At 39.3% G+C, this 13,665-nt stretch overlaps 1 protein-coding gene across 1 annotated transcript in view; it reads right to left on the reverse strand.

The window, feature by feature from the left end:
- RAB2A (RAB2A, member RAS oncogene family) overlaps positions 1-1,433 on the reverse strand; it is a 38,290-nt gene extending 36,857 nt beyond the window's left edge. Inside the window, exons 1-2 of the mRNA XM_026050083.1 lie at positions 1,364-1,433; positions 1,181-1,287 (exon numbers count right to left, since the gene is read on the reverse strand). Coding sequence (XP_025905868.1) covers positions 1,181-1,226 — 46 coding nt within the window. The 5' untranslated portion in view covers positions 1,227-1,287; positions 1,364-1,433. The remainder of the gene's footprint in view (positions 1-1,180; positions 1,288-1,363) is intronic.
- Positions 1,434-13,665: the final 12,232 nt, after the last annotated feature.

The raw sequence follows: 13,665 nt of genomic DNA on the forward strand, positions 1-13,665 counted from the left end.
AAAAAAAAAAAAAAAAAAAAAAAAAAAAAAAATCACTGTACCAGAGCAAGCATCTGCTGCCCTCTCTACCAGTCTAAAGATTATAGTCTTTAAGATTCACCAGAACACAAGACCAACTGTTCTGCAATAATATGACCCTGAATTCTGCACTACTATTTTGCACTATCCTGGACAGAAAAACCTCCTTTTACGTCTCTTGACTCTACTGAGATAATCTCCTGTCCTCTAACTTGGTTTAGGACCCGACATCCACCTAAATGCAAGTAAATTCTAAAATCTTGTCATCATCTATCAAGATTATAACCACTATATACTTCTTAATTTTAATTTGTTCTACAGTTTCTAAAGAAAACCTGTAGAGTTTAAACGTAGGGCAGGAAAAAAAAAAAAGAAAAATCACACAGTAACTGCAACTCAGGCTATTTAACCAGCRCACGTGCAAGGCACCTATATGGTAATTTACTGTAAGTGTACAGTAAACTCGCAATAGATTAACTGGTTTGTCAATATGAGGTATAATTATGCAGGTATCCCTATAATAGCACGTAAAGAGACAGCCATGTCATCAGATTTATTAAAGGGAGCATTTATTCAGCTATGAGGAAGACACCGAGGAAGATGCACAAGCACAATAGCTGGCTATGTTATTTACCTTACCCTGCCAAAAGGGTTATTGGAAAAAAATGCCATCTCTATCCACGCTAAGGAAGCACAGAAAATGTTGGCATCAAACACCCATCCCCACCAGCACAGGGCTGTGCCTGCAGCATTCCTGAGCAACATTACTTGCAACATGGTAGTCCATGACAAACGGGAGAGAGCAAGTTTTTAAAGGGGGAGAAGCAAACGGATGGTGGGTGTCTTCACAAAGGCTACACAGAAAAACAGTTTTAAAAAATGGCTCCAGTAAATGAGAAAAGAGGGGCCCTTTGACAGCGCATCCCGCCACCGGGGCGGCCTGCAGCCTCCAGGCGGGCTGCAGAGGGCCCGGCCGCGGCCTGCTCCCGCCGGAACGCGGGGCACCTCCCCGGCCCCGCGGCGGGAGGCGGCGCGGGCCGNCGGCGCAGGGGCGGGGGCGCCGCCGCCGCCTCCCCGCGCAGCCACCACGTCGACGGAGCCAACACTGCGGAAATGGGAGCGGCGCCGGGCCCGGCGCCCTCCCCCGGCCCGCGCCGCTCACCTGTGTCCCCGATGATGATGTACTTGAAGAGATACGCGTAGGCCATGGCCGCGCCGCCGCCGCCTCGCGCTGCCTCCTGCGTGACGCGCGCTCTGCCCCCGCTGGCGCTGCGGAGAGGTCGAGACGGTTAACGGCCCTAACGGCCGCCGGGCGGGCAAGGGCGGGGGGGGCGCTCCCTCCTACCTTGTCCCGCCGCTCTGCGCGGGGGCGCTCGCTCTGCTCTGCCCCGCTCCCTCCTGCCCTCCTTCCTGCCTCCCGCGGCCCGAAGCGGCGGGAAGGGCGCGCGGCGAGAACAATAACAGCGCGCGGCGCCCCCAGCCCCGCCGGCAACGTCACGCACCAGCCCCGCGCTCCGCCCCGCGACGCGACGCGGCGCGCACGACCCGGAAGTGCTGAGGCCCCCCCCTCCCACCCCCACCCCGCCCGGGGCCCCGGGAACATTTTCCTGTAATAAAAAAATCAGCGCTCGCTTTTTGTTTGTTTGTTTGCTTTTGTTTTATTTTCTGTTTTCTGATTTTTTTTTTCTTGTGGACATGGAAAACAAATGCTCATCTTGAAAAGAAAGGCAGCTCATTTTATAACACGAAAGTTCTGTCTGCATTGCTTTTATGCACGGAAAGAACCAGTGCTTTCAAACCTACCCCATCAATCGTTTGTCTTCTCCCTCCCGCCCACCTCGTCTCCCCTCCCAGACTTCTGTTTTCTCAACACTATTCGTAAAGTGGGGTCCCCCMAAAAAAGTCCTCCAAAATAGGAGGTCTCATGTCCATGACACATAGCCTTGTTATCCTCAAAAAAAGTTGTGGGACTCTCTCCAGGGCAGGTGGACCAGCAGCTTGCCGAACGTGACCTTGCTTTTCGGCAACAGCATCWGAAGAAATGTATTTTTCATCCTAGCCGCCTATTCTGCTGTATCTAGCCAGTTACTATGCAAATATCGCCATACATTTGATATCTCTTCATGGAGGGTTGTGTTGGCTTTCACTAAATTTTAGCCGTTTTGACCAGGACCACTCAGATTGTGAAGGCATTTATTTATTTATGTTATTCCATTGCAGTTGTTCTGTTACCCAGGTTTTTTATTAAAAAAAAAAGTTTTCTAACTATTTTTATAACTTTTATAATTTTATTTTTATAACTTTGTAACTTTTTTTTTTTTCAAAACATGCATTCCTAGTGATTTCTTATACTGCTCTTTTAAGATTGTGATGCAGAAGAGTGTTAAAACCTTCCTGAAGTCCAGATGTGTCATGCACCTTTTTGCCTTCGGGCCGTGTAGCTTTCTAGAGAAGGAAAATGGTTGGTTTGATCCTTGCCTACTCTTAAGAAATCCTTCTGCTCTGTTGATCACTTATTCTTTTTACATCCCGTTTAACTTCCATGTGATTTTACTTATTAGAAGTGGAGTTCCAGTGGAATTTTTCATTAATTARCAATTCAGAGTGTCTTTTCTCAGGAAAACAATTTTTTTTATTACCTCATTATCTGAGAAAAATATGGGCTTCCTGTTCCCACAGCTAGGTCTGCCTCTGCCTTCCGTATCCCAATAAATTTTCATTAAAATAGCATCTGTATGGAGAGAAGTACTGTTGCTGAAAGAAAATCTGTAGCTGAGGTCAGTTAAAATATAAATTCATTTTGAAATGAGYCCATCTATAGGGAAGAACTTCATGTTGCCTTCCATTTGGTGGCCACCAACCATGGGGCACAAAGCAATGGGAAACCAAGCACCCTGAGGCCACAAGCAGGCCAGGTGTATTTTAATACCAAAGTAGAGACTGCTGCCGATGGAGATGGTGCAACTCTGCACCCTCTAACCTGCTCTTGCTGCCTCCCATGTTCTGGCATTGTTTGTGTGTTCTGTGGAGCAGGAAAATAACATGGCTGGACTTTATCCGTGAAGCAACGGCCCAGCCTGGGAGGTCAGTCCCGCAGCCGGGTGTTGACTCACAGCACGAGCCCCGCTATTGAGGCTCTCTGTCCCCACCGGCAGCATTCAGGGCCACGTGGGCCTCTGTGCCTTCAGCCTCATCTGCACGGTCCTGTAGTCCCTYGTGTGACATGTCCCACGTCTCCTGTGGCAGGATCCAGAATCCCTGCAAGCTTGAGCCGCAAAGAACTTGGGTCTGAGGGCTGGTCGAGCCTTGGCAACCTCTCCATATTGTCCCAGTGTCATGTTTACTTCACTGGTGGGATTGGTTTTCGGATTCATGGCGGAGGATCGGCCACTTGGGCGGCCTGCTGGCTCCATGGCAGGCAGGAAGGCACCTGTACTTGTGCTCAGTGGCTTCATATTCAATAAATAACCAAATCACTTCTGCTTATCCAGTCAGCCTGGTGTTTAACAGGTTTTATCTGCACATACCTGTGGAGTATTTCAGTTACGTGTGACCCTACTACTTGGATGTTTAGGTATGGGTGTTTGGTAGAGGTTTGCAAGGATAACCAACACAAATGTGTTGCTTAGGCTGTCCCCTGGCAAACACAAGCTAATTTGTTGCTGGATGACTGTATACCTAAATTACTCTCTTCTATCAGCAGTTCCACCAATTTCYGATGGCTCCAATCGGAGATTAAAGCAAAATTGATTTTCCAAGTTGCGTTTACCATTTGTTTAAATGCTGTTAAGAGACTTGTAAGTAAATAGGCATTGCATTTGCTTATTTTTTTAGCTCTCTGTTTTCCAGACAAGTGAATAGTTTCCAGACAAGTGAAGTTTTGATGCTTTTTTTAAGCATCAAAACATTAAGTGTTAATAGAAAGCTGTCATGGACTGATTCTTGATTATTCAAAATATGATTACCCAGTAGATGTAATGGAAGCAGTGGCTATTCAGTAATGAGACATAAGGCTTGTAGAGGGTTATTTTGGTCTTTTTTAAATGTTAGTTTGAATAATACATGTTATCTATCAGTAATTTTATCTAACAAGCTCTTTAGAAACATGATATATTTGTCTTAGATAACAGCATTGGGATTATATGGTGGCAAATTTAATACACTTGAGAGGACTGATTTGCTCTTTGCTCTCTCTCAGAGGCCTGGGGTTTATAGCAAAGCCTTGGGCCCTGTGGCATCCTTATTACCAATGGGAGTATTTGGGAAAGAGCCCTGGCAGCATCCAAAGCTCTAGCTGCTCTGCAGAGCAAGCCAGCAGACAAAAACGTGGTGTGGGACCAGAGACTCAAAAGTGAACCCTGGCATTGCACTTGAACAGAGCCACATTTGTTTGCATCGTTGTTACTGTCGCTTGACTGTTTGAAGTCAAATGCTTCCTCCTCCTCCATTTATTATTATTATTATTATTATTATTATTATTATTTAAGCATTTCTTTCTGCTATTAACTTATTTATATAGCTGTGGAGCAGGTTGTATAAATGTTATTTGATAGTAGTAGCGTTGCATTTACTCAGTCCGTTTGTACTTTTTCTGTATGGTAATTTTATGCCACACCATGTTATTGGTGAATTTAATGATTTTTTTTTTAATTTAGCTTTGTATTTTATAAGAAGGCAATATATAGGTGTATTTTATKTTTCTATAAATGTCTAGAATGAATTAATGCCTTAACACACAGAGCAGATTCTATAGGAGGAGAGTACCTGAGTGTGAGTGTGAGTGGAGGCCAGCCTTCTGGAAGATGAACCCCAGTCTCTGTGAAGTACAAGGAGTGGACAGYGGTTCACTTGCCATCATAATTTTTCCATATGCTAGGTAGAAGACCTAGGATATTTTGAGATCCTTTATACGCTACCATAGAATGGCCTTCAGATGTTAAAATTAAGGACTATAGAGACAGTCTAACCTACTAATAAATCAGAATTGGCACCTCATTTGTTATATCTCTTTATGCAAAGCTTCCTTTATCCTCAGATATGTCTCAGGATGTAGGAATCCTTCTCATATGCAGCCAGAGAACTGTCACAATTTCTTTCTGTATTTTTTTTTTGTCTTTAACATTGAAATTTCTGGTGGAATATATGTTTACCATATCATTGAAAAATTGCAAGGTGCTACCTTTCTGAAATTCCCTTTTGGTTTCTCTTCCACTCATTGCTGATTGGGTCTCATGTGAAGAGCCCCAAGCATTACCCATGGCACTGTACCTTATTCCAGGGATCAAATTCCACTTTTTCCCTCCAAGGTTTTTTTTTTTTTTTTTTTTTTTTTTTTTAATGATAGGGAATTTAGAAGCATCAGCAGGAAATCAGATGAATTTAGTCTCTTCACTTCCTGTGGACAGGAATGCACGTTCCCCCTTCTAGGTCAATGTGATAGATTGTTTATATCTTGGACGGGCAATTCAGTGCATGCTTCTAGCCTGCATAGAAAGAAAGAAGCTAAGTGGCGGTGCAAGGAGCCCTGCATCCCCTTGGCTTGATAACGGGGTTCTCACTTACATGCCTGGAATACAGGCTCATYTTTACTTGCTTTTTTAGTCTTTGCTTTCAGGAAAGCGAGCATGGCTTTACATCTGAATGATGGTAACCTGTGCACAATGACTGCTTTGCCAGGCATGTCTTTCACAGCGGAGTAAACACATTGGCATCTCTGTTTTCATCTCATTTTTACAGTCCTCTTCCAGATGTCCCACTTGAAATTCATGCCCAGTTCTGAAGTTCTGACCTGTAGGTTTTGATATCTTTAATCTAGAGCAATCATATGAATCACAAGCTAGACTGACATGAAATACATCCCATAGCTTAATTTGGCACCTTCTTCAATTTCCTGCACTAGAGACTTAGCTATCGTGCCAGTAGCTTTCACCTCCTACTAAGACTTAYTAAACAAGTGTAACTCCTCTCTATACTGCATGCAGAGGTGTCCTAAACTGTTCGTGTACCTAGGCTTTGCTCTCCGATTCCACCTTCGACATAAATGAGTGGGTCAGTCGCATGGCTGACAGTCATTTAATCACTGCATTCTCTACCCCTGTAGCCCTCAGAGACTTTTTGTTTGTTTTTATTTTCTTTTACAAGCAACACCTATTTTATTTTATTTTATTTTATTTTATTTTATTTTATTTTATTTTATTTTATTTTATTTTATTTTATTTTATTTTATTTTATTTTATTTTATTTTAGTGTGCAGGAGCCTGGCAAGGCTGGGCCTGTCGAGGCAGCCTGCTCTAGTTACTGAATGTTCTCGTACAGATAAACTGCATTTACAAATCATTCTGAATGTAAAATTGAGATTCTTCAGCATTTTTGTTTTAAAAGTAAAGTCTTGAAGCTGCATTTACAAGTCAGTRCAACAAGAACTAAAAGAGAAGTTCAGATGTGTAGTTCCTCAGTTCCCCAGCTGGATTCATTGTTTTGTTTTTTGAACATAGGGAAATATTCAGATGAGCTTTGCGTTATCCTATTTGTTTACTCATGTTCTTTGCAAATGTTATCATTTCACTCTGTTTTTCCTTCCAGATAGCCTTGCTTTTACTGCCTTGGTGTAAAAATAAAACGTTTGATAAAACAGTAAGTGATAAATTGCAATACTTTTCCCATACACCCAGGGAAAACAGACGGATCCTTGGGATAACCTTGAAATCGCTAGAAAGCCAACTGAAAAGATATGCTGAAGGGCTTTTTTTTTTTTTTTTTTTTTTTTTCTATTCTCAAGAGTGATAACAGATAAACAGATAGGTTCCCACATCGTAAGATCATGGAGTATTTGTGCTATGCAGACAATATCACATGTCGATGCAGAAATTACTTAAACTGTCATCAAGGCAAATTTTCAGGTTTTTGTAACTTTAAAGAATTTTTTTTTTCCCCTCAGCTCTCTTGCTGTCTTATTTAAATYGTATTGGCAGGCGCTGAATAAGAGAATGTGGTAGGTAACAAAGAGTTACTGCACAGGCTCACGAGAAGTGAAAATCGCAAAAACTTTATTCATGSCTAGAAGGGAGATGCCTTTAAGGGAGTTGTCTGGCTTGAAAAGAAAGAGTAGGCAGACCTGATCACAATTTTTTTTTTAATAAGAAACTTTTAGTCTGAAGGAGATAAAAACACACACTTTCTGTTTTTTTTTTCCCTCTTTTTTTCCCTCTTTTTCCTCTTTTTCTTTTTTTCTTTTTCAGACTCCTCTATTGACCTTTTTTGGTGCTTATAGGAAGTAAGAAACTGTCCAAGATTCTGGAAATCAGCAAAGTTGCTCAAGGACTTAYGGTGAGGGACTTTTAGGGTTAAAGTCACGGAATTGATATTTTCCAATCAAGGTGTATATATTAGTGTATAACTCATGCTGTGTTTTTATCTAAAAGCCATAATAGAAATGTGAGGTCATTCTATCTAAACACTTGTACCTAAAACATAGTCAAGATGACACTAAAAATCTTCAAGATCTATTTAAAAGAGGCCAAAAAACAGAATGAAACTTTTAAGTACTTGTCCATACGTACATTACATTGTGAATATGCATTAATCAAGTATTTAAATTAGTACACGTTTCCCTTTAACAAATATSTATGTATTTAGCCATCATTGACATAGAGCACAGCACGTTCTTATGCATCTATTTCCCTTCATTTCCTTGTGTTGGTGCTTTGCAGTTCAAGACGTTTTCAGATGATTCCAGCCCAGCTTTAGTCACCTGCCTTCAGACCCTGAAGGTGACACCGAAGCTGCCCTTGGCCCCCTAAGCTGAGTGTTACCAGCAAGTTCCCTGGGTGCCAGCCCCTTGCATCCTCAGCAAGGGAGTCTTTAAGACCACAAATCAGGCAGTGTCCACATGTCAAATTTTTCTTTTCATTACTCTTCCTATACCATTACTTGTGAACCATGCATACATGASTTGAGAAGGATAAACAATGCACACTGGAAAGATGCAAACTCTAGGAGAATAAATGATAATGTGGCAAATGTGGCTTGTCTTGTTGCTCTGATCTTGAGATACAAGTAGCACAAAATTTTGGATGCCTAGGCTTCTGCCTTATGGTTCTGTTAACAGTTGCAGGCAGATAATTCTGCCTCCAAGGTCCACCTTAATCTTCATGAGAATTCTCTTGGATGGAGGGTCTCTGTTTTTATTGTCCTACATGTTACTTCCATGCCACTTAAAAAGGAATTTTTCCAAGCTTCATTTCTATTCTTCAAATGGAAAGAACATTTAGTGAAACGAGACCAGATTTTAGAGCTGATTGAAATGAGTGTTTAAATTCTCTGTCAAACAACAGTACATCTAYGTGCATCTATGACTAAGGGCCCACTGCTGAAAGAAAGGCAGTAAAGGGGAAAATAAAATCCCTCATCAGAGGAGACCAACTTGCTAACTTGGGGAAGTTTTGGAGGGAAGGGAAAATGAGCACTTCAGGCCACACCTCCAATCTAGAACAAGGTCAGCAAGTTCCAGAGCTTCAAGACTGACTTGTGGAAGGGGAATGGAAGGTTTACTGTGATCAAGCAGAACAAGTAAAGGAAGAGGATACCTTAAAAATTGTATAAGTTCATAAGATGTTGTAAACCTAAGTTTAGACTGTTGTAGAGTGCTGTTAGTAACYGTAGGAAAGAGGAACTACAGAAAACAAGGTTCATGCTGGTAGCCTTTTCTCTAAGTAGCAGCCTTTGCCAAGAATTGAAGTATGCAAAAGATACATCTTTGAATAATTTAGCACCCTTAGTTGCATAGATTATAAAGGCATAAAAACATTTCCTAGATCTGGAAATATTCCAAGAAGGTTAAGAATATTTTATATGACAGCATCCTGCCTTGAGAAAACAAAGGAAAGAAACCATTTTAGATTTACTAATAGTGTCTTTCTTCATCAGGTTGAATTTATCCTCAAAGCCTCACAGATCTCAAAGGATTAAACTTCAGCTGGAAGCGGGCAACACATTCATAGATTATCAAAGCTGGGACAATCAACCAGTCAGTGCTGCATAAAACCTCCCTGAAGATGCAGACATACTTTTCCTGGCATATTAAGTGATGCTGAAGTTTTAACAGGAGATTTGCTGAGTTTAAGTAACAAAAAGCCTATCTGTGAACATCAGGGAAAATAAAATGCCTTGGCTTGGCTTCGCATATCCTAAGTGGTGTTAATGACTGTCTTATAAATAACAACAGTGTGTTCTAGGTTTTTTTTTTTTTTTTTTCAATTTGCAATGTCTTCTTTGTAATGTCTTATTTTTCAGTTAATTTCCTTTTCAAAATTCCATACAGAGAAGTGCACATACGGTCAAAAAATTTATTCTTATAGGAATTAGATTAAAAGAGAGGAGATATAGAATGCTTAAATAACTATCTCAAAGGCTAGCTCGCRTTAAGAAGCCTACTACTTAGGAAGTGTGAGATAATTTTATGTACAAGTAAGAGCTACATAAAATCTTTCCATACTTTGTTTCTGAAAATAATGGCTGTAGTAACACTTGTRGTTTAGTCTCCAGTAAAGCTCATTCCTTGTTTTAATGTAATTAGTTTATTACCAATCATGGTGAATTGAGTATCATGCATATAAAATCTAAATGCACTACAGGTGATTCTTACAGGCTACAGTTTCAGCCTTTGCATGCTCTCAATGGCCTCTAAGAGCAGAGCTCTAAAATACCATTAAACATCTCTGTAACACTACTATTGGTAAATAGCTATGCTGATTTGATACTTTTGAGTGTAGAGCTGCTTTCTACAAACTATTGCATCTAACATATTGATACCTAATTAGATATTAAAACTAAATTTGTTGGTGTTTGATGTAATACAATATTGGGTCTTTATTCTCTTCATGAGCCATTACTAACTGCAGATCACTGATTTTAAGGAGCCACATGTTTGTGCCCTCCTGTCCAAATCCAATGMAATGATCAAGGTTATGTTGGTGCAGTTCCTTCAAAGAATGTAAAAATTGATATGCCTTTCAGAATAACATGTAATCTTCAGTTCAGGTTAATTTAATGTAGTCATGCAATCTGACAGTTATTCTGAAGCACAGTGTTTTGACACTGCATTTCTCACAGATATTTGGAGAGTTTGCTTGGTCTCATTTAGAAGAAACCTTGAGGAAGGTCAGTAGTCATGGCTGAAACATCACTTTCTTGAGTGACTGTCAAAATAAACAATTTAAACTAGCACAGGTTATTGAAGTTGGTGTCTCTTTTGCAATATTCTGTTATTTGAGAGGGCTGCGTTACAAAATTTTATTATAATTTCATTATACACAAGAAGTTTCAAGGTCATTTTGCCCCCATTCTCAGTCATCTGTTCCCATATGTTGAATAAGGTAGAAAAAGCAAAGCAGCTTGTGACTGTCACCTTCTCTCTCTACAATAATTCACCTAATTGTGGCAATAGCGTATTTTTAGGATGAAGGGGTTGAATTTACTTAGGCCTTATCATGAGAAGGCAACTTAAGAACTGAGACATCAGCCTGTGACTTGAATTCAGTCCCCTACCACAGTTTTGCTGTTGTTGCATTAGAAATTCTGGTTAGCACCTTACACTGCACAAGTATTATGAGGATCAAGAAAGACTGAAGAGCTCGTTTGTCACAATAATGGTGGCCATGAAAAGTGAGCCTAGATTATCATCATCTGCTTTGATTCCCTAGCTGGAAAGAACAGGTATCCGCTTCTATTTGGAGCAGTTTAATGATGGCATTTGGACTGGGGTTAGGTAACTAAAGTTCATCTGGATATGCAGAAAGTCATTTAAATATATTCTGGTAGAATACCATACTAGAGGCAGATGGATGTCACATTACTTATTTATATAAACATTCTTAGGGGTTGGAATTGTCTATGTAAATCTTCTCTGTGTATGGGATATAGCTATAGCTATATTAGCAACTCCGTTCAGCATTTCCCATGAAATGTCAGCAGAAACTCTGTAATAGAGGTTGAATTCAGTCTTTCAGTCCTCTCTAAAACTGTATCACTCTTGGTRATCTATTCCAAAATAAGTAATGAATTGTTAGCAAATTAGTAATTACTAATTATTTTGAGTCAATGATAAAATCTTCTACTTCAAGAAATTTAGGATACTGTGCCAGCTTTTTATCTAGTAAAAAACTCTATGGTAAGTAATTCTTGAGTTGATTGGAGAAGGTGATTTTTAAGCAAATATATTTTTAGGGCTAGTGATTTTTCTTCCCTTTTTCCTAATTGAAGTATTATTTTCTTCAAGACTGGCTAAGGTTAACAACCTTCAGGAAAGAAAAAGAATCAAGAATTGCTTACCACAGAAGTATTTGGGCTCCTATATTTTTGCAAATATATTTATTATATATACCGCAGAAAAAATATATTTATATGTTATATATATATGAAATAAAAATTCTATGAGAAGTTACTTATGCAATCAGTACAACCACTATTTAATTTTTTTGTCATACTATCCTTTAAACTTTCACTGTTTTTTGTGAATATGCATCATATAATGAAAATTTAGAAAAATCTATGTGTTTCTCCTGGTGGTAAGAACTTTCCTTATGTAGTAGGCTATAAATCAGGGAAAACTGATTTTCCTGCTATGAAAAAAAATAACAGCTGCTAACCAAGCTACCTGCCCATCTCTTTGCCTATATAATTGTTGTAGCACAGAACTATTATTTTTTCAAAATGCTTTGCATCTCGCCCTTTCCTTAAAATGAGAAATAGTCTAGAGAAAGCATTTATCTCTTCAGAAAGCTCCTATATTCATCTTTTAACTTCCAAGTTAATTGATCCCGTGCCCTGAATCTCAGCCTTGCAGAAGTGAAGGCGCAGGTTAAGGAGCTGTCATCGCTACAACTCAGGAAGGAATTTGTGTTGCAGAAGGTCACATCAGGTGCCAGTTACGGCCTATTTCAAAGTTAGAAGATGCAGCTTTCATGGGAGAAGTAGCTATTTGTCTGATGTGCACTCAGTGATCCATTGCAGATTACTTGATTTACCTTATAAAATTTGGTACAAGTCAGCACCTAATTCCTTTACTGGTATGTCAAAAGAGAGAGAGAGAGAGAGAGAGAGAGAGAGAGAGAAAAAAAGAGAGAGATGGAAGAGATGGATTAGCTGCAGCATTTGGTCAAGTTACTTGGTTCAAAATACCTTGATTTTTTGCAGTACAGATAACTGTTTTAGTAGGATATATCCTACTAAAGTTGTTTGAAGACTATATCAGGTTTTTTACTTTTCTTGATCACTTTATATATTAGATGAGACACTTCTCTACAGGTTATTGGTCATATTTCTTTATATGCAAACACAGACTAGGAATTCAATGTTACTTCAAAGATATTTGAAGGCTAATCTCTGTGTTTGCTAATCCGAGAGATAAATCTCTTTATTTTTCTTCTTTTCAAAACAATGCCAGTTCTACATGCTGAGTATCCATTGCAATTTCTGAAATATCTGTATATTTACCATCAGTCTTTTATATATATATATATATACATATATATATATATATGAATGACAATATCATCCTTTGAAATACTTAGGTTACTATCTTTTATGTTCTCAGATCACTGTGCAGTAGCATTTGTCTAATACTGTTGTTAAATTTTCAACATGTAGGTCCACATGTTTCCGATGTGCTACATTAAGGACTTCACTGGAGGAGAGATGATTCCTTTTCCTCTTCCAGTCTGCCTAAATTATAGAGATGATGTCCACATGAGTGCYAGTCTGAGGAAAATCTCATACCACACTCTTAGCAAGTTCAAATTTGGTACTAGTGAACTGCAGCCATAGAACTTATTGTACTGTACTACTTTATATTTACGATTTCAATAAAGCACTGTAGATAGTGATCAAGTCTGCCATCCAGTTGGACTCAATTAGAAACTAACTCTGTTGCCTTTATGCTTAATTAAAATGAGACTTCCCTCTATCTCTTCTAATATATTTCTGTCCACTTTCAGTCAGGAACCCTTCGTACTTTCTAAGGCATATGCTTTGAAAACCCATGGACTTCAATGGCACATAAAAACTCAGTTATTGCTTTCTCTTTACAACTAATTCTAAACTATGTCCAGAATTTTCGGTGCCAGTGTTTTCTCTTTTGTTTCTATTCATTTGACATTTTTCTGCAAGGCCTCTTTTTTTTTTTCTTTCTGTATTCTTGTATCCTAGCCAGTGGTCACATATCTACCTTTCACAGAATGAACCCAAGCTCTTTTCAGTCATCCAGGTTACTCTGATCAAATTTCACTACTTTCATTATATACACCAAACCAGTTAAAGTTGACTTTTCTGTCCATTTGCARGGAGCTGTGATTTTAACTGATTTTGATTAGTTGTTCTGATTTAGGTTGCTGATGGTTTACAGCATGGTGGTTTTCCAGTAAGATTTGGCACGTATTTTCCTTTATGCTTTCCTAGAATATTATGTCAATTTTAATATTTCATTATGCTCTTTCTGAATTTTCCTTTCTCCTTTTTTTCTCCTTTTTTCCCTATTGTAGTTCCTTTCCATTTTTCTAAGTCTTTTAAGCAATTTAATATTTGATTATGTCAGAATGGGTTTTTGCTGTAATTTTATGCCATTTCCCCCCAAATAATACTCACAGACTCTTA

This window comes from Nothoprocta perdicaria, unplaced genomic scaffold, assembly GCF_003342845.1.
Source record: "Nothoprocta perdicaria isolate Ctin4 unplaced genomic scaffold, notPer1 scaffold_65, whole genome shotgun sequence".
NCBI classification, from domain to species: domain Eukaryota; kingdom Metazoa; phylum Chordata; class Aves; order Tinamiformes; family Tinamidae; genus Nothoprocta; species Nothoprocta perdicaria.